Source organism: Neurospora crassa, linkage group I, assembly GCF_000182925.2.
Source record: "Neurospora crassa OR74A linkage group I, whole genome shotgun sequence".
Lineage (NCBI taxonomy): Eukaryota > Fungi > Ascomycota > Sordariomycetes > Sordariales > Sordariaceae > Neurospora > Neurospora crassa.
Window position 1 is genome coordinate 6,913,659 of NC_026501.1, and position 19,558 is coordinate 6,933,216.

The 19,558-nt window shown below is 53.4% G+C and overlaps 9 protein-coding genes and 1 non-coding gene across 10 annotated transcripts; 4 read left to right on the forward strand and 6 right to left on the reverse strand.

Moving 5' to 3' along the window:
- Window positions 1–98: 98 nt before the first annotated feature.
- Window positions 99–1,883, reverse strand: NCU00868 (hypothetical protein). The gene is made up of 2 exons (XM_959691.3): window positions 968–1,883; window positions 99–898 (listed from the first exon to the last, which is right to left on the reverse strand). Exons 1-2 carry the CDS (start codon window positions 1,401–1,403, stop codon window positions 582–584), a joined length of 753 nt encoding a protein of 250 aa, XP_964784.1. The 5' UTR covers window positions 1,404–1,883; the 3' UTR covers window positions 99–581.
- Window positions 1,884–2,190: 307 nt separating this feature from the next.
- NCU00867 (hypothetical protein) lies at window positions 2,191–5,044 on the forward strand. The gene is made up of 2 exons (XM_959690.3): window positions 2,191–2,920; window positions 2,977–5,044. Exons 1-2 carry the CDS (start codon window positions 2,479–2,481, stop codon window positions 3,444–3,446), a joined length of 912 nt encoding a protein of 303 aa, XP_964783.3. The 5' UTR covers window positions 2,191–2,478; the 3' UTR covers window positions 3,447–5,044.
- On the reverse strand, window positions 3,378–5,105 carry NCU00866 (DUF1275 domain-containing protein). The gene has a single exon (XM_959689.3). The coding sequence runs from the start codon at window positions 4,658–4,660 to the stop codon at window positions 3,716–3,718; it is 945 nt and encodes a 314-aa protein (XP_964782.1). The 5' UTR covers window positions 4,661–5,105; the 3' UTR covers window positions 3,378–3,715.
- A 360-nt stretch (window positions 5,106–5,465) lies between these two features.
- NCU00865 (oxalate decarboxylase oxdC) lies at window positions 5,466–7,685 on the forward strand. Its single transcript, XM_959688.3, has one exon. It carries the CDS (start codon window positions 5,970–5,972, stop codon window positions 7,422–7,424), a length of 1,455 nt encoding a protein of 484 aa, XP_964781.2. The 5' UTR covers window positions 5,466–5,969; the 3' UTR covers window positions 7,425–7,685.
- On the reverse strand, window positions 7,490–8,982 carry NCU00864 (TIM-barrel enzyme family protein). The gene is made up of 2 exons (XM_959687.2): window positions 8,475–8,982; window positions 7,490–8,292 (listed from the first exon to the last, which is right to left on the reverse strand). The coding sequence occupies exons 1-2, from the start codon at window positions 8,706–8,708 to the stop codon at window positions 7,675–7,677; spliced, it is 852 nt and encodes a 283-aa protein (XP_964780.1). The 5' UTR covers window positions 8,709–8,982; the 3' UTR covers window positions 7,490–7,674.
- NCU00863 (transcriptional regulator) lies at window positions 8,926–11,810 on the forward strand. Its single transcript, XM_959686.2, has one exon. It carries the CDS (start codon window positions 9,185–9,187, stop codon window positions 10,529–10,531), a length of 1,347 nt encoding a protein of 448 aa, XP_964779.1. The 5' UTR covers window positions 8,926–9,184; the 3' UTR covers window positions 10,532–11,810.
- NCU00862 (hypothetical protein) lies at window positions 10,554–12,954 on the reverse strand. Its single transcript, XM_959685.2, has 2 exons — window positions 11,761–12,954; window positions 10,554–11,685 (listed from the first exon to the last, which is right to left on the reverse strand). The coding sequence occupies exons 1-2, from the start codon at window positions 12,470–12,472 to the stop codon at window positions 10,736–10,738; spliced, it is 1,662 nt and encodes a 553-aa protein (XP_964778.2). The 5' UTR covers window positions 12,473–12,954; the 3' UTR covers window positions 10,554–10,735.
- A 1,129-nt stretch (window positions 12,955–14,083) lies between these two features.
- On the forward strand, window positions 14,084–14,156 carry NCU15049. Its single transcript has one exon. It is a non-coding gene; the product is annotated as a tRNA-Arg (tRNA).
- A 350-nt stretch (window positions 14,157–14,506) lies between these two features.
- On the reverse strand, window positions 14,507–16,387 carry NCU00861 (hypothetical protein; the record flags this gene model as incomplete). Its single annotated transcript, XM_959684.3, has 7 exons — window positions 14,507–15,145; window positions 15,245–15,493; window positions 15,558–15,678; window positions 15,737–15,809; window positions 15,880–16,135; window positions 16,197–16,246; window positions 16,300–16,387. The coding sequence occupies 7 exons, from the start codon at window positions 16,385–16,387 to the stop codon at window positions 14,507–14,509; spliced, it is 1,476 nt and encodes a 491-aa protein (XP_964777.3).
- Window positions 16,388–17,119: 732 nt separating this feature from the next.
- Window positions 17,120–19,368, reverse strand: NCU00860 (ZIP family zinc transporter). Its single transcript, XM_959683.2, has 3 exons — window positions 18,970–19,368; window positions 18,717–18,884; window positions 17,120–18,645 (listed from the first exon to the last, which is right to left on the reverse strand). The coding sequence occupies exons 1-3, from the start codon at window positions 18,995–18,997 to the stop codon at window positions 17,522–17,524; spliced, it is 1,320 nt and encodes a 439-aa protein (XP_964776.1). The 5' UTR covers window positions 18,998–19,368; the 3' UTR covers window positions 17,120–17,521.
- Between the last annotated feature and the right edge of the window lie 190 nt (window positions 19,369–19,558).

The following is a 19,558-nucleotide window of genomic DNA, read 5'->3' on the forward strand; positions in this document are numbered from 1 at the left end:
CTAGGAGTCGGTCAATGGAAAGGAAGAAAATCAAGACGTCAAGGAAGGACGATTTAGAGTCGGCGGCAAAGGAAAATAGTATCCAAGACCAAAGGACTGCCGGAACCCATAATGTATATAAGTCTCTCCGGCGCTCTTGTTGGGAGCAGCCTGGCAAAGCCTCTCTCTATGCAACCATTCCCCACATGGTGTTGGCTGGTCCGTAAGATTATAGTGGCAGCCTAGTATAGAGCTGACGCCCCCATCACCACAGTCCTCAGCCTGATTCGGTATGCCAGTGATACACACGCAGTGGTGGCATGCACACGCCAAGTGCTACTGGACAAAGCGACAAATAATGAGTCTTTGCGGTTGTCCATTTTTGGACGTCAAGTCCTCCACCGGTCAGACAATGCAACACAACCTGGCGAGCCTGGTAACGCAAGACGATGGACAGGGTCACAGAACGCCAATCAATTTCAGCTTGGTGAAAATTGCAACAAATGTAGTATACACTTCGATCAGGGAAAGGATGTGGTGACGCGGCGAAGTGCAGCAGCGAAATTTACTGCCGCCGACACCCTGAAAGGCATCCCTAGGTATCAGGTGCTCTTGGCAGGTCGTCTCATGATGGTGCTGCGGAAGCATCCCTTGGCGGGAGGTCCAGCCAGCTCGAGCGCCGTGTATTCTCCCCAGTCCTGACCTTCGCACTTTTCGGCGCCGAACAAATCGAAGATGGGAAGGTCGAAAACGTCAATGTCCTCGAAGCCGAATTGCTTATAGAGATGGTAAGCAGTGGGTGATGACTCGAGAAACAGTGGCAGACCCAGTTCGTCAACCAGGGTGGTACCCCAGTGTAGAAGGGCCTTTCCGGCCCCCAGCCTTTGGCGATTCGTCTGACAGACAAGAGTTCTAAGAACTGTGACAGGTCGTGGAGTTAGAAAAGCGGCCACCGAAAAGGGCATTGTGGTATCGGTGCCAAACTTACCAAGCCCAGGGTCACCCTTCATGTGCTCTCGGCGCTTCCTGTGCAATCCGCCGATGAATTCGTTGAAAACCCGCACATCGCAGTCTTCTTCCAGCTGCTCCTGTGTCCTTGGTACCTCTTGGACATTCCACTCTTCTTCAGCACGCGGATTCCTGAACAGGCACCAGTCGGAAAAGGCAACAATCTCGCAAGGACCATCAGAACCCTCTGGCAGCAACTCTGCCACCACCATGAACGTCTCTCCTTCGCTGGGAGGAATGGGCAAGAAGAGTCTGGCAGCGGACTTGCTTCTCGACTCATCCGATACACCGTTGGGATACATCAGCTGCTGCATCGGGTTTGCGGAAAAGGCGTCATTCAAGATGTTCGTGATGGCCTCGGCATCGGCGGGCACGGCCTCGCGAACGCGGATGCGGGGGTTGAGAGCGACTGTCATGGTGGCGTGGCGTTGAAGATAGCTAACGTTGTCCTTTGAACCTCAGGGTGTAGTGGTGAGGTCCAATTTATAGCTGAGTTTGACGAGGCCAAGACGGGCGACGAGGCGTATACCTAAACACGGAACCCGGACATGATGTAATGAATGTCGCGGCCGGCGTCTTGACCTTCGGCTGATTCCTGTCTTTTCCGCCCGGTAGTGGAGATGGCTTATGCGTTTCCGGCGAGGAGTTCCCGGTGAGTCAACGGCCAGCAGGTAATGCTGCCTTGAAATGCGACCCTGGTTGTCGTCATCGGATGGCTGGATGAGTGAAGAATGGGTGGGATAAGATCAATGTTTTCCTTCTCGATGAGGTGCTCTCTGAGCTTCGTGGTGGTCAGCTGGTGCCAGGATTCGTAGTCCATCGTACGTGATGTGTGCCGCCGTGAGATATTGCCATCTGGAGCGTTCGTGTCATCCGCGAATGTTGCTGCATGAGATGACGGGAATTTGGGAATTGATGGACGGCGTGGAAGAAGGACGCAAGGAGGAGAAACAAGAATTGGAAGAACTGGAAGGATGCTAATTACTTGTAATTCCATTTCCACAGTGTCCGTCTGTGGAACTGGGTGTTCGAGGTTCTCAGGGTATGGCTCACCTGCACTGCACTGTACTGTAGGTGTCTCCGCCCGTGTCTGGGCATGTCATGGGCACGTTCCGGTTATCTTCCTTATCTTACTGCGCTAATAGTGGGTACCTAAAGCGGGGAGTCCCGTCCCGCCCACGAGCACAGTGGTACCTGGACCTTGATCTCCAGGGCAAATTGGCAGACGCGACGGACTCTCGTCAACCCCGCGATGCGCAGGACATCTTGTTTCGAGGAAAAGACTGGACGATTCTGACGAGGCGTGTAACCAACATCGTACGACACATCATTCGTCGGATTAGTTGGGCTTAGGACTGTTCGTTCTCTGCCGGTCCCTCCTCGACTTTGGACGTCCAAAGCACAGCTTCCTTCCCTTTCCATCATCTCAGCTGTCCATATCCCATCACTCATCACGAGAGAGAGGACTTTGCTTCTCTTTTATTCTTTCCAATGGCTGGCCCCAAACCAACATCATCATCGTCATCAACAACGACAACAATCCTTCTCTCAATCCCCTTCTTGATTGTCGCCCTCTTGCTCACTCGCGCCCCAACATTCACCATGACATCCGTTGCACCTACAAAAGCCTGGGCTGACCAGCCCATAAAGCTCATCACCACACCGCAGTACGCGACCAAGAAGACGGACATCTTCACCTCGGGTGCCACCCACATGGCCCTGCTGCACAACTCCATCTTCCGCGGCTACAACTCCATCTACCAGCAGGCTGCTCATGTTGCCGATCAGGACAAGGCCGACTTTGTTGGCTACTGCTTGACCTGGTACCGCTTCGTCAAGTCTCACCATGACGACGAGGAGCAGTCGCTGTTCCCCAAGATCGAGGACCTCTTGCAGGACAAGACTGTCTTCGAGGAGACCCACAAGGAGCATGGTGAGAAGCCAGGAACCTCAAATTACTGATTCTTGATAACTAACTTTTCAACGCAGAGGCATTCCTGCCCGGTCTTGCCGAATTCGAAAAGTACCTTGGCGGTCTCAAAAGCCCCAACGACTTCTCGGGCGACGAGCTGCTTCGCATCATGGGTACCTTCCAAGACTCCTTTTCCGACCACTTCCACAGCGAAATCTCCACCATTTCCAAGCTCTCCGAGCACGCCAACGCCCCTAAGGAGGGAACCCCCGAGCATACAGCAGCCGTCACCACCTTCAAGACATGGGGCAAGGCGACTGTGACAAAGGCCGGCGTGACGGACTGCGTACCCTTCTTCCTTCTCAACCTTGACCGCACGGTTGAGGACGGCATGTGGGCAAACTGGCCCCCCATGCCTGCTCCCATCAAGTGGGGTTTAGTCAACATTGCCGGTGCTCTGCACTCGGGCTGGTGGAAGTTTTCTTCTTGTGATGCTGCTGGTCGGCCCAAGGAGTTGTGGGCTTTGCGTAATGTTGAAAAGTTGTGATTGAGTGCAATCCCATTGATTGTGTGAGCAGCGAGGATGACGATGAGATTCTATTAGGAATTTGGATGAATGATACTATCTATGAGAACCACCAAGTCTATATGTCCACCAAGTCTACCGGTCTAGTGGGAGTCGACATCTCTCTAATGCAAACAAAAGTACGAGACAAGAAACTTGCTCGCTCAACGGGCTCAACTTGCGCCTGGGCGTTTTTTTCGAACAACAATGGCCGTCGACCATAACAAGCTCCTCGTCCACACCGACTCAGTTCAAGCTGTCTCAAGTCCATCAGGATATTCAACCACCGGCTTCGGCTTAGCAGGCCAAACCAACCAAAGCACGACAACCACCAACTTCAATCCCGACGCCATCCACAAAGCGCCCGCGACGCCAAACGCCGTATGCGCAAAAAACCCTCCAAAAAGCGCCCCCAAGAACAGAAACACGGGCGCGCCCACCCTTTGGTTCCTCTCGCGATTATGCAATTTGAACAGGTCCGCATCCGAAAACAAATCGCAGTAGATACTCGTCAATACCACGCTCGTCAGCGCATTGTATCTCAACACTCTACTCGTCACGGCCTGCCCGCCGCTCTGAAACGCTAACAGCGCAATCGGGAGCAAAACATGCCACTCGACGTCTTCGCTATAGTGCGGCTTGCCCGTCATGGTAACAACCGCCGCCGCCGCCATGGTAAATGCAGACTGTGCCGTGAACGACACGCAGAGCACCCACCGGCGTTTTGGGGCCCAGAGGCGGTGGAACCGACTAAACAAGAACGAGCCAAGGCAAAAGGCAGCAAGGGATGTGACGGATTTTATTAAGCGTGCGGATTCGTTAGGAGCAGCCAGGCCGAGACCGGCATAGACTGTGTTGCCGGTTTGCATGGAGACAAAGGAGCCCCAGATGGAGATGGAGGAGGAGTCCAGCAGGCCCGTGATCAGGTAGCAGATTATGAGAATCACGTCGGCGTAGCTGCGATCGATGTCGGTGGTGAGGTGGCGGCGCCATCGCGATGATGGGGGGGCCGTCCCTAGTGAGACCTTGGGGAAGCCTGGCAGGTCGGGCGTCCTGGTGCCTGTTGGCATCTGGTCGCTTGGGTGTAGCAGCGGTTCGATTTCAGAGTTGTTGAGGATGGTGGTATTGTGAGGGCCATTGGTGTTGTTGTTGTTGATGGTGCCATAGCAAGACGAGTTCACGGTTGGAGGATACATTTTTGCCGGGTATTTTTACCCGTCGTGGGGAGTGAGGTGGTGACAACAATGAGTGAGTCAGAATTGGCGTCAAATAACGCAATCGATTAGGGCGATTATGGGATAGCTCCGCTGTACGTAAAAAGCCAAGGCTTGTTTTGTTTTAGTTCCGTCTTCTTGGTCGTTTGGTGAGGTCCACGATGATGGAAATCCGGCACGGCCCGTCGATGAGTGTCGATGATCTTGATTTATTCTGGAAAACAATCGAGGGACGGGAAAGGCCAAAAACAACGAACGGGATGGCCGGGAGAAATTCACCGCATCTTCATCCCGTCCAATCTCGTTTCCGTTCGGAAGGTCCCGGGATCGGATGGATGAGACGGAATGGCACATTGTAACATTGCGGAAACACACGCTGCTTCTATGTATACATCCAACCTGGTTTCTTCATTTGTTAGCGCGGGACTTCACTGTGCAGTCTTCGTAACTCTGTCGCAGGAACCACGATAACAGATCAACCAAGGTAGGAATATACATAGTACATACTCACAGCACGTCGACAGGGCGCACGCGACCTGGAGCTCAGGTAACGTCAACGCCGAAGCAGCCCCGAAGGTTATGGGCCACTGACAGCCCCGGCCGAGCGTGACCGAGGTCGGTGGTGATGTGGAATGTAACAAACCCCTCCGATGCTCTAGAACGGGCATAACCGAACAACCTCTTCTTGGCAGGTGGTACGTACTTGGCAACGATGCCCGACGCTAATGGCGCAGTGGTACGTCTTCTTTTCTGCTTCTAGACCTGAGCTAGTAGACCGTCTCCCATCCTCCGTCCTCCTTCTCACCTCCATGCCAGGCGCTTATCTATGTACACTAGATTCACCGCTGCAGCACGTCACATGGCCTACGGGAGGCGGAAGTAGACGTTAAAAATAACAACAACAACAACGATGACGACGACGACGACGACAACAACAACACCCACTACCGTTCCGACCTTCTACTCGAGGGTGAGGGTGGAAGAGCCCTTGCGACCAGAGCCAGAAGGCACGCACCACCCTCGGGATCGAAAACAGCCATCGAAGCGACCATCCGGATCACAGGTTCCTGTTACACTGCCGCGAGCTGACGCATACCGCAGGCCTGACCCCTCAGAATCCTTCCGGGACTTCTCCGAGATGCTGTTTACGGGTGTACAGGCGAAGCGTACATTGACATCATGATACACTGTAGAGTCAATGACGCTGAGTGATGCTGCGATATGTGTAAGCGAACCAGGATCATGCTGACCGTGACCAGACTGAACGCCAGCTCGAGGATAAAAGGCGTCGATGGCCAGCGTGTCTGGTCCCAAATCCATCAGCAGATCAGTCTCATCACCGCTCTCCAGAAGCAGTACTCAAACTACCCTCAGCAAGATGCGCTTCACGGGATCGCTCCTCGCCTTGGGCATTGCCCTCGTATCGGCTGTTCCTCTTCAGGACAGCCCCCGCCAGCGCCTTCTCGACGGCAAGCCTCTGCCCTCCAAGTACCGCACCCGGAGTGTCAGCGTCACGGACCCATACACCCCATCGTATCGTGATCCGTATGACACCGCTGTCGACTCTGTCGGTGAGGGTCTCGATCCTCTTCCCTTCCGGAACGGCAAGGGAGCTAGCGTCCTAGGACCATGGAACAAGGACCGCTCCCGCCAGAATCCTGACTTGGTCCGCCCACCCAGCACCGACCACGGCAACCTGCCCAGTCTGCGTTGGAGCTTTGCCGACTCCCATATACGTATCGAAGAAGGAGGCTGGACTCGCCAGACCACTGTCCGTGAGCTCCCCACTAGCGTTGAGTTGGCTGGCGTCAACATGCGCCTCGAAAAAGGCGTCATACGCGAGTTGCATTGGCACAAGGAGGCCGAGTGGGCCTATGTCCTCGAGGGCAAGGTCCGCGTGACCGCTTTGGACTACGAGGGCGGCAACTTCATCGATGACCTGGAAAAGGGCGATCTCTGGTACTTCCCAAGCGGCATCCCCCACTCTCTCCAGGGCTTGGGCGACAACGGCACCGAGTTCCTGCTCATTTTCGATGACGGAAGTTTTTCCGAGGAGTCCACCTTTCTGGTCACGGACTGGCTTGCCCACACCCCCAAGTCGGTTATCTCCAAGAACTTTCACCTGGCCCCAGAGGTCTTTGCCCACCTCCCCGAGAAGGAGAAGTACATCTTTCAGGGCTCGCAGCCGGGATCCATCGACCAGGAAAGACCCGAGGGCAGCAATGTCAAGAAGTCCAAGTACCAGTTCACCCACAAGATGCTCGCCCAGGACCCCAAGGTCACCTCGGGTGGTCAAGTGCGGATCACCGACTCCAAAAACTTCCCCGTCTCCAAGACCGTGGCAGCGGCCCACGTCATCATCGAGCCCGGTGCGCTGCGCGAGATGCACTGGCATCCCAACGCCGACGAGTGGTCCTACTTCATCAGCGGACGTGCCCGCGTGACCGTCTTTGCTGCCGAGGGTAACGCCCGCACGTTCAACTACCTGCCTGGAGACGTCGGTATTGTGCCCAGGAACATGGGACATTTTGTTGAAAATATTGGCGACGAGCCGTTGGTCATGCTCGAGATCTTTAGGGCTGATGAGTTCCGGGATATTTCTCTGTTCCAGTGGCTGGGTGAGACTCCCCAGCGCCAGGTGGCTGACACGCTGTTCAGTGATGATGAGGAGGCGCGACAGAAGTTTTTGGATGCGATTAAGAATCCCAAGAAGGATGAGGTCACCCAGGGTACTGAGGCTCAGTAAAGTGAGTGAGTTTGTGGGGAGACATTGGCGGGGCTGCATTTGTGGTTCTGCATTAGGTTTGGTTTGAGGACAGTGAGTGGTTAGGACTGATCTGCAACCTACCTACGATTTGTTCCGATGTTATGACTTATGTATCCAGCTAAATTTCATTCCAAAAAGTGTGTATCTCTACCAAATTTCTTCCTTTGTCGCTGTTATCTCCCGTGAGCACTCCAACTTGGGGCGATTTCAATCAAAGACAGATACCCGCCTACTTCCCCGCCTTCAACGCTTTGAAACTCTTTGTAATGTTCGTGATTGCCTCCTCAACCGGCAGCCTCTCCATAGAGCTCGCTCCATAAAACCCATGCACCCCCTCCGTCCTGCTCAGCACATACTCCGCATCCTCCGGCTTCGCAATCGGCCCACCATGGCACAAGACAATCACCTCCGGGTTGATTTCCTTTGCCGCATTCCTGATGTCCTGAATCAGCCTCACACAATCATCCAGGCTCTTGGTCCCGTGACTCTTCTCCCCTTTGCCAATCGACCCGCCCGTCGTCAGTCCCATGTGCGCCACCAGGATATCCGCCCCCGCGCTCGCCATCTTTTTGGCTTCTTCCACGTTGAAGACATAGGGCGTGGTGAGGAGGTCCATGGACCGCGCGAGCGCAATCATTTCCACCTCCAAGTCGTAGCCCATGCCCGTCTCTTCGAGGGCGGCGCGGAATTCGCCGTCAATGAGCCCGACGGTGGGGAAGTTCTGGACCCCCGCGAAGCCGAGATCGCGCAGCTTGGCGAGGAAGCGCGGCATGGAGACGTAGGGGTCGGTGCCGCAGACGCCGGCGAGGACGGGCGTGTGTTTGACTACGGGGAGGACTTCTTTGGCCTGTGTAGTGTAGGGAAGAAGAAGAAAATGGATGGTTCTTTTGGTTAGCGACGACTGCATGATTTGATGCCCGTAGCCCATCCATCCATTTGGATATGAGTGACAAATAAAAGGTTGTGGAAATAGGCTGTAATGAGTGGTAGGTAGGTAGGTAGGTAGGTAAGGTAGGTAAGGTACTGTACCATGTCAACAACAATGTCATTGGCGTTGCCATAAGGCATCAGTCCGGCGAGGGAGCCCCGGCCGGCCATGCGGAAGCGACCGGAGTTGTAGATGATGATGAGGTCACCGCCGCCGGCTTCGACAAATTTGGCAGAGAGACCGATGCCGGCGCCGGCGCCGACAATGGTCTGGCCTTGGGCGATTTGGCCGCGCAGCTTCTCCAGGATCTGAGTGCGGGTGAGTTGGGGGGCCATTTTTTTGTCAAGATTTCTGACAAGCTTGAGTTTGGAGAGATGAGGGCGGGGGAGTTGAACAAAACAAACTGCCGGATTCGAAAAGGGGAAGTGGAGTGTTGCGGAGGTGGGATTGTGTCTTTACGTCATTGGTGTCACGACCGTTATCGTCCCGTTATCGTCGTCTATTCGAATGTAACGAAACACACGGTGAAATGTGTTGATTCAATCTGAAGTGTAAAAATTGGGATCGTGGGTGGGACGGGTAAACATAGTGATACAGATTACCTCTGCAGCATCATCCCATGTGATTTGGATTCATCATCGGCAGAGGTGGTAGTTTTAACCACCTCACCACCTCCGCGTTTTACCCCTCTTCTCCCCAACTGCACTACAGCGACCCGAACCCCAGTCCTCAAGCATCACATTATTACCAAGAGTCACAGCAACCACCATCACCACCAGCAAAGGAAAAAAAGGAAAAAAAGGAAAAAAAAATGCCAACCATCGCCCTCCTCGGCACCTGCGACACCAAACTTTCCGAACTCCTCTACCTCCGCTCTCAAATCCTCCTCCACCCCTCCACCACCGTCCTCCTCATCGACGTCGGCCGCCACCCGGTCTCTCACCCTTCCATCACCTTTGGGCCCCCCGACCTGCTTTCCCACTATGCCAAAGAAGCAGAAATGGACATGCAATCCCTCCAATCCCTTCCCCGAAACCAGCTGGTAGAACTCATGTCCCGGTTGTGCACAAGCCATATCCAATCCCTCTTTTCTCGTCAAACAATCCATGGCATTGTGTCGTTAGGCGGATCCAACGCCACCGCCCTCGCGGCCCCCGTCATGAGAAATGCGCTGCCGATTGGGTTTCCCAAGTTGATGGTGTCGACAGTCGCGAGCGGGGATACGGGCCCTTATGTGGGCGAGACGGACATCACCATGATGTATAGTGTTGTAGACGTGGCGGGGCTGAATGAGGTTTTGCGGGGGGTGTTGGGGAATGCAGCGGGGGCGGTGGTGGGCATGGCGAATGCGTACTATGAAAGGAGGAGGATACGGGAAGGGGCGGAAAGCGGGAGGGAAATAGGGGAGGGAAGGGAGAAGGAGGAGAAGGAAAAGAAAGAAAAGAAAAAGGCGAGAGTAGGAATCACCATGTTCGGCGTTACTACCCCCTCCGTCGACGCCATCCGTCAGTATCTCGAATCCAAATACCCCGGCGTCATCGAAACGATGGTGTTCCATGCCACAGGCCACGGTGGGAAGGCAATGGAACGATTGGTGCGGGCCGGAGAGCTGGACGCGGTGATTGACCTGACCACAACCGAGTTGGCGGACGAGCTGGTGGGAGGGGTAATGAGTGCCGGGCCAGACCGGATGCGGGCGGCGGTTGGGAAGGGGATTCCGTACATTGTTTCGTTGGGGGCGCTGGATATGGTCAACTTCGGGCCGCCGGGGACGGTGCCGGAGAGGTTTCGTAGCAAGGATGCTAATGAAAGAAAGCTCTATGAGCATAACCCTACGGTTACGCTTCTGAGGACGTCGGTGGAGGAGTGCAGGGAGATTGGGAGGCGAATGTGTGAGAGGCTGTTAGACGGCGGAGATGCGAGCAAGATCCAGGTGTGGATTCCGAAGGGCGGGTTGAGCATGTTGTCTGTAGCGGGAGCGCCGTTTGAGGACAGAGATGCGGACGAGGCGCTTTTTCAGACTGTTCGCGAGGGTCTCAAGGGCAGTGGCATTCTAGTCAAGGATGACGAGAGGCATGTCAATGATAAGGGCTTTGCTCATGACGTCGCAGAGGCAATGGCAAAGCTCCTGGGGCTATCCAATGGCCAACAAATTTAAAGACCTACCTAGGTAAGGGTCCGGGAGGTACAAACAATTTCTTTGGTTGGTTAACAGGAACAGTATTACAAGACCACTAAGCTCTCCCTCTATGCCAAATCCATCCAAACTCTAGCCCTACTGGACACACTTATCGCACACAAACAGGCCTGTCCTGACAGAATCTCACACTCGGTCACATCCCTTCCGTCTAATTACCGCCATCTACGGCCGCAAAGTAGGCGAACTCGCCCTCTGGTCCTGAACTTGGCTCTGACCCTGATCCTTTCCCTGGTCCTGATCCTTATTCATCAAATGCGGCGGCGGCGGCGGCGACAACGAAGTCACTACCTGCGACGGGACCCTGACCTGGCCATCACCGCCCTCATACAAGTTAAACAAGGACTCATTCCCCTCCGTCGACACCGTCATCCTCGACCGGTCCATATCCGTCCCCGCACTACTATCCGACCACACGCTCTGGAACTTCATGGCCTTCATATTCGCCGCCGCAGTCGGCAGCTTCTTGGGCATCGGACTCAGTGGCTTCGGGATCTCGTTGAAATACGTAGCGGGGATTTCCGGCAGCGGGGGAGCATCCGGGTCGTAAGAGGTAGGAGAAGGATAATCAGAAACCAAAGAGTCACGTGCTTCCCTTCCTCCTCCCCCTCCTCCTCCTCCTTGTTGGGAGCTGCCGTAGGCTGATGAGGCGCGCCGGCTGCTAAAGGCCGAGAAGGTGCTGCCTCTGATGGAAAGCGGGTTCAACTTTAGGGGGTGGTGTTTGCGCAGCCAGCTGGCGACGGACTTGCGGAGTTCGGGCTGGTGGGTAGGCGCGGGCTGGATGATGGTGACGGGGTAGGCGCCGTCGGCTTGCTTCTCATCGGAGAGGACGTAGCCGTTGGGGATGCTGCTGTCTTGACCGTTTTGGTGGGCGTACGAAGCGGCGATCAGCTCGTCGAGGATCTGAGAGTTGCTGCGCGGGTCAATGTTGGACGAGAGCTGGCCTGCGCCTGCGCCTGCGGCAGTGGCTGGGGGTGGCAGGCCACCGTCACCGGGACCGGATTTTCCGCCCGAGAGAAAAGCGCGGATGGAAGACTCGGTATCTGCTTCGGATTTGCGTGAACAGAAGCATTTGATGAGCCAAAAGAGGACGATTGCGAGCATGGACACGCCGGCTGTTGACGGGGAGGGTTAGTTTTCTTATCTTAGATGGTGCCACCACAAAAGAAAGTCAGGATCAGCGAGCTTACCAGCGACGCCAATGGCGATGCCAGCCTTTGCACCTCCAGACATGTGCCCGCTACTGGTCCCCTTCTGTTGTGCTCCTTGTAGAGCAGCTGCGTTGTTGATAGCTGGGCTCGCCGTGGCTGAAATCAACACGCTGGACGTAACGCTGGCGAAGACGGCGGTGGGTGTCGGTGTTGTTATGGCGATAGTGCTATTAAGAGACATCGTAACGGTCGTGAATCCATCTGTGACGGAGGCTGAGTCCGTCTTCTCATGCTTCCCATCCCTATCCCTATCCCTATCCTTTGTCTTCTCCGGATCGTCATCCTTGTCTCTTGTCGTCGTCGTGGGTAGAGGTCTGGCTGAATGTGTGATGGGCGTGAGTGTTGTTAGCGGCTGCGGTTGTGCGGATGCGGTTACGGTGCGGATGGTGAAAGTGGCAGGTGGCGGAAGAGGTTGGGTAAAGGTTGGGTGTTCTGCTGTTGTCTCGGGCTCCGTAGGCGTTGATCCTGCTACTGACGCCGACTCTGTTGACTGGGTATCATCAACTGGACCATCGACGAATTCGATTTCCTCTTCTGATCTTATCGATAGATTATCGTTGTCACCAGCTTTCAGAGTCACTCCGTCGCCCAGTTTATACCCTTCGTCTTCATCGCGTGAGACATGACTGCGGGCGTGTAGTAGAACGCCGTCCACCCATCGTCTAATGCTACGTCTCGAATATCCTCCCATATCTAGAAATCCTGCCTCCGCTCTGATTAGATATCTTCAACCACCGAACCGTAGTTAGCTCCTCCTTGAGCCAGCAAGAAGTCGAGTGTATATGCAAGACAGGCCTGCTGTGACAAAAAAGTAGCAAATGTAAAACTGTCCAGCACCAGGCTGTGAAAAGAAAAGAGAAAGAACGTGAGGAGAAAGTTGAATATCAACCTTTCTTTATTGTTCACAGTGAATGAATACACGGGTAATAGTCCAAAAGAAGGAAAAGAGGGAGGGAATCCCGAGCTTTTCTTGGCTCCGAACGGGGAGAGAGGGAGCGGGACACCCCACGGTTTCTTTGTTTTCGTTTTTGGGCATTGGACACTCCAAAATCAAATCCATCTAGACTGCAACCGAATCCAGTAGTCCACAAATCCATCGCATCCCATGGACCCAGAATCAGCCACACCACGACGACGAAATTCTTCGAGTTTCACATCTCGTGCAGTGTTCTGGTGAGCAGTGGGAGAAGTGGTGTTGTTCGCCCAGTGGTGACCCCTGGTGATGTGTCGAGTGTGTGGAGAATTGATGGGCTGTCGACGTCTGGAGGCCAGCCCCTGGAACCCTGTCAGCCAACGCCTGAAACACCACGCAGCGGCGCTGTGAGGCCCTGGCTGCCCAGGGCGATCCAGTCAATGCAGGGGCTTGGCATGGACTCGGACGTTGACCACCACACGAAACCAGTAATCACCTACAGATATCTACCTACCTCTGGGTAGTGTAGTCCTTCGTGATGCAAGAATGCCTTAGCTTCGCCGAATTTGGTTTGTTAAACTGAAGACGATATTAGAACCGAGATATATGGTCTCCTGAAAGATGAGAAAAGAAAAAAGCAACTTTCAACTTGGTCAGACCATCGGTGCTTGGACTTGGACGATTACCGACTTGGTTGTTACTAGAGGAAGACCGGCCATCCTTGTATTATATGTAGATGGTTACCAGTTTCCATCGTGGAACCCAGAAATAACCCTTCCAGGCTGTCAGCCTCCCCCGGGTTGATCTCTGTTTTATATGGAATAATGTATCTCTATCTTTCGGTTTTCGGGATCGGGGAGGCGGGCATGGATGAGGTTTGTCGACGTGTATCAAATGGAGAAAATCAAATAGGTTGGATGGCAGAAAAAGCTTGTTCCTACCCCGGGTGGGTTATCGGATGGATATAGGCAAGTACAGTAGCACTCGATGGCAATGCAACACTCCAAGGTTTGGCCCAAACACTGATGATGACGCCGATTGGTGACGACAGAGGTGATATTGACGCGGTGTTGATAGGCGATCTATAGTTCAACTGATGACGACGCTCATGGGTTCAGGACTGGTTCGATTGGGATAAACATTGTGCGGTCGAAACAGACCTAAAAGGAGAGGACGACAAAGCATGGGAAAGTTTGTCTCGTCGGATTCATCGATGCTTGTCTGGATGCTTGTTTGGAAGAATTGAGGTATAAGAGGAATGCCCCGCCTGGCCCAGTCTGGAATCAACACAGGCTTTAGTGGCTGGCCATTGCCACAAAAACTCAAAGGAACATCTGGACATGGACTACCGCTCCCAACTGATTATCTTGCTGATATTGGGACAAGAAAGGCCGTTTGGCGCAATTGGTAGCGCGTTACTTTCCGGTGGTAAAGGTTCTGGGTTCGAGTCCCAGGATGGTCGAGCGATACATCTCCTCATGTATCCATCCTCTTTTTTCCCCATTGGTTTTGCAAGATGCCTTGCGGATCGTACCTAACTTGCCTCCAAATCTTTCGGCGGCTACCCTTTTGCCGGCCAGAAGAATTGCATCATCACATGTTACAGATGGGAGAATCCAAAGACCCTCTCTTTTTCTGGTGTTCCAGACTTCACTTGGGACGGGATCCACCGTCTTGGATCCCATGTTCCTGACTCGATGGTGGTGGAACATCCACTTCTCTGACCCCCCCTTTTTGGTCATCAGGATTAGGGTACATGATCCTGACTGACACGCAGCAAACGAGTCTGTCCCCCAAACTAATTTTATCCTGTTAAGCATATATCCTCTGGCACCTCTCCCTCTTTGTGATCTTGACCAAATACACCCCTCTCTCAAACGTGTTAACAGCAATGAACCCACTCTTGAAATACCCATAACTCGCCCAACTGCCCGCAAATTCGACTGTTCCTCCACCTGGCTCTGCATCATCCTCCGGATAAATGTCAAAATACGCCACCTCACACACACTGGTTCCGGTCGGATCAGCCGGAATACTCGAAACGTCGTACACCCTCACGCCCGCCCCATAACTACTCTGATAACTCAGTCCATCAATAACGTACTGATTGTGATCGATCCCGCGATTCGTCGCCTTGTAGAAACCCGTATTTTTGAGGTTCTGCAAGTCGCGAATGTCCCAGATATAAGTAACAGGGTACCCGTCCTTGGCTGGGCCGACGGCGTCTCTCTCGTCGTACTCGTCGTCCAGCAGGAGGTATTCTTGGTTTAAAGGGTCGAGCACCCAGCCTTGGTGGGTGTAGGATGCGCCGTCGTACGAAGTGCGGGAGATGATGGAGGAGTTGGCTTTGTTGGTGACGTCGTAGATGGTAAGACTGTCTTCGTTGTAGCCGTAGCAGATGTCATGACCAAGGTAGCGCTTGTCGGGACCGCGGTATCGGATGCATTGGGCCTATTGAAAGGGAACGAACTATGTTAGTGGGGTGGTTCCTTGGCCTTTGGGAGTTTCGGAGAGGGAAAAGGGGTTGTCGAGGTTCGGGGCTCGACTTACATCGTGTACATAACCGTCCTGAGCATTGCAACCTAGTCTCGTGGGCTTGGATGGGTCCTTGAGGTCGATGAAGATGAGACCGGCACCGCAAGCGTCTTCGCGAGGAACGGCGCCGACGGATACGGCGTACTGGAGTTCTTCATTGACAACGACGTTGTGGGTGCGCCCAAGAGGCAAGTCCTTGAAGTGGCCCGTTACGTCGTCGATAGAGAAGGTGACGGGCGCTTCCTTAGGGTTGATTGTGAGAAGCTTGTGTAATGTCAGCCGATGAATCGAGAGACAAAAGAAAGGAATACCTCGAAGGATAGTTCACCTTTCGCATATCAAAGATTTGGATTCCGTGGTCTTCCAGTTCACTGCCTATGATCATATAGTTCTTGTACGCTCGGATCTCCTTCCAAAGTGCGTGCTGTCCTAGTGCTGCAGGGGCAGGTCTATTTGGCCTCCGTTAGAGATGATGTCGTCGACATGGAGGTTGTGAGAGGAACTTACAGGAAACCCAAAACGAGCAGTCTCCCCTTGGGTAATATCTCAGCCAGGCCGGTTCCTTGATACATCCCCACAGCTGCTCAAGTCAGTATGCATTCCTGACTTAATGACCATCATGCCATCTAGCCAAGGGGACATGAGCCTACCGATAAACTCTCTGCCGGACCTGGGGTCAGTCCAGCCCCAAATGGAGCTTCCAGTTGCTCCTTCCTCGGTCGCCAATGGCGAGCCGATAGTCGCATGGTTGATGAAGTCATACAGGTCCATGTTCTTGCACCTGAAAGTATGTAAAGCATCACCCTGGACGGCTTCAGCGAATCCATTGACACACTTGGTATAGCTGAGACGAGGCCATTGGGTGTTATTGAGAGCCCCGCTAGCAAGTTTGATTTTCCATTGTTCCTGATATCTGTCACTAAGTCTCGAGGGCCTTGGATTGCAAAGAATGCCGGTGTTTACATACGAACTTGTGAGCCATAATTCGATCCATCACTGTTCCCGATTCATACTCCGCTATAGAGATTATGTCAGTCATGATGAATCATGTCAACCAGCTAAACTCTTACCATGGCGTGACATATCGACTGCCTTCTCCTTGGCTTGAGCGCCAACGGCACAAAAGCCAACCGCAATAACAATCGCCTTGAGACGCATGTCGTAGGATCTTGGATGATTTCGAAGGGGTTGATGTGAAGGGCGGATAGCAAGGAAAGAGTGGTCATGAACATAAGTACGGGGGCCGTCTTATATACCCAAAGCCTCAGCAGTCCCATATTGGGTAAACCACCCCTCATCTTGATCCCAAAGTTTGCCTCACTTGGACAGCTTCAACTCCAACCCCTTGTATGCAGGGAATCTCAAGCTCAGAATGGCATTATGAACCATGGCCATGGGGCAAACACTATCAGCTAGGACGAGTCGAACATCAACCTCAACGGAGATATACATTAGATTGCTCGGCATGCGGCAGAAAATCTTGGAAAACTCGCTTCTCACCGTGAATTACTTACGTTTACCCACGTAGTTCCCATCTCAACCAGCGGGGGCAGTATGGTTCCGTGCCAATATGGACCTGTTGGAAGTTTGACGTTGCCTAAAACTAGCCTTGTTGGTGAGCACGGGCAATGATCAACACATTCAAAGCGGTAGTGTATTCGTGATCTGGCATGTAACCTACAACATTCCGTTAGGAAATTGAGGAAACACCGTCTCATAGGCCAACTGCGATGCAACCTTCAGATGACCGGATATCGAAAAGTAAGATTAAGCGGCTAGATTAAGAAGGCTAAACGTGCTGCAAGGTGCTGATCGTGCGAGTTCAGCGGCATTCCTTAACATCGCTGCGAATTTTATCGATTGGACCTCAAGTTCATTGGCTGTGGCGATGGTGTGTGAGTTGATGCGGTTTGTCCGGTCTGATGCATGTTGTTACTAGAATACGATCCGGGAGAACTGGGTCTTCCCAGCAGGGGAGTAAAACTTAGGGTGGCGTGTTTGTTTGGATGCCCTACCATCATTGTACTCCATCTTTGTCCGGGTATTTCTTGCGGATCATGATGATACTGTCATCATGCCGTTGGCCCTCGCAAAGGAGGAGTGCGTCCATGCGTGCTCTCAAAGACGGAAGGCAAAAGGCATTGCAAAGAGGCAAGTAGAATTCAAGTTTACCGGGGTACCGCTGATGGCAGAAATGCTCTATACAGAAAGAAAACGCCGCTAATGATGCAACCATAAGTAGATGCAAAGCATGCCCATATATCTACAAGAAGTCAACGGAGGATTTGTGCTTCAAGCAAAGGCTCCGACAGCAGACATGAGCCCAGCCCCTGCTACTACAGCAAGATAGGCATGTAGTCTTTTCCGGCCATGAAGCGTTGCGTAACTCTTCTCTGAAAGGAAGTCCTCGGCGAGCAACTGCACCAAGCCAGCAAACAACAAAAGACCGCTGGAAATGGCATTCATGAAGCCGACCATGAGGAGGCCAGTTTGGCTCAGGGGGTCGTAAAAAGTGTGGATAAGCAAACCGATAGCTTGTCCAATGGGGGTGGTGGTGCCAAACGCCAATACCATGAGCCATGGCCGTGGGGAAGAACGAGGGAAGTGGATGGCGGCGATGCGTGTACCCAGGGCAAGGCCTTCGAACGTTTGATGGAAGCCGATGGCGATCAGGAATACGATAAACGGAGGCCCAGTTGCGACAGACAAAGCCATTCCTATGAAGACGCTGTGGAACAAGATACCGGCTTCGAGTAGCAAACACTGCAACAGCATGCGCTTTTGTTCTTCGGGGTTTGGCGAATCGGGAGCTACCGCAGGCTTCAGTCCCGTCCTATGGGGGCTGGTGTTACTGGGCTCAAGAAGCTGGTCATGATCGGTGTTTGGGATAGGCTGGAGCTCGTCAAAGGTCAAGTCGAGATCAAGGGAATTGGCGCTTTCGTTGTCTCCAACAGCTCGAGGCTGGTCGGAAGGAGAATGGTGGGCGCTAGTGCTGGCAATGGGAGACTGTTGGCCTATGAGGCCTTGAGTAACCTCACGATCCTGAAGCGGGATACGTTCCGGGGTATCCTTGAAGTCATGGTGGGTATCATTGTGCATATGGCCGTTTTCCTCCTCGTCTTCGAAGATGGTATGCGAATGCGAATGGGTAGCTCCGCGTGTTGTGAGGTATGATTCGAGGGCAACGACGGCCAAGGCAGCCGTCATGGAAACCAAGCCGGCAAGCGGTTTGTATCCTTCGCTGAAGACGTATGGTAGGCAAGGGTCCGTCAAAGACAGGAAAGCTGTCGGGAGCAGGTGGACGAAAGCAGTCGCCATCAGCACGCCGGTGCCGAAGTACTGGCTGAAAAATATGATCTTTCGTTGCAGTCTGCTACCTTTCATGGCTCGGCGCGAGAAGAGAGGAAATCCGCAGGCTGTCGTGTCGTCCAGCAGTCAGTACCAATGCACCATAGCAGCCACAAGGGAACAGGACGGTCCAACATACACAAGGTGCTCAACAGGAGGATCAAGACAAGTGCAAAGACATGTAGCCCTGTGTTGTATTCCCCCTTCTCGCCGGAACCGCATTGCGGACGGGATTTGTCCGTAGCATCGACGCGTTTCGAGAGCTCGGCGCGGAGGAGGTCAGTCGGAATCGAGGACCATGGGAGGTCTGAGAGAAGAAGCTAATGTTAGCAAGAGGTCGAAGTTGGCTGATCACACGTATGATGGATGCTCAGACAAGGCAGAAGACCGACCTCGCGCCCCGTATTGAAGTGTGTCCATGGCGAATGTGTCCTGGTCTCCAGCAGCAGTCTCAACTCCAGATTCGAATCAGCATCCTCCAGGGCACGACAGGCCAGTTCGGATCGTACGGGAACGAGACAGTGACGTCGATGATCCTGGGAAAAAAGACGTTGCTATTAAGTAGTGTATAAGTAGTGTAGTGTAGAATGGATGATGGAAACGGAAAGACTAAAAACGACGGCTAGCGCAATCCGGCAGCTCCAGCCTTGAGACAAATTGAACTGAACTGAACTGAATTGAACTGGAAGGCCAAGCCCGGGCAGTGGGAATAATGAGACTGAAGAGGAACACAAAACGGAAGGCGATGATGTTTGGGAATTCCACTTGGCAACAACTTTCTAGAAGCTTGGGGCGCAGCAGGGGACGAGTGCTACAACGGCCCCTGTGGATGCTCCCCGGGTGGGTGTCCCTTGAAGCTGCCGGTGGAGTCGCCGCTTTGGAGACTGCCGATTGACGAACAAGGATTAGATGCCTGCCGGATATTGAAAGTTGAGCCAATCAGAGAAGGTCCCATCTCTGCTAAGGCCAACCTCGAACATG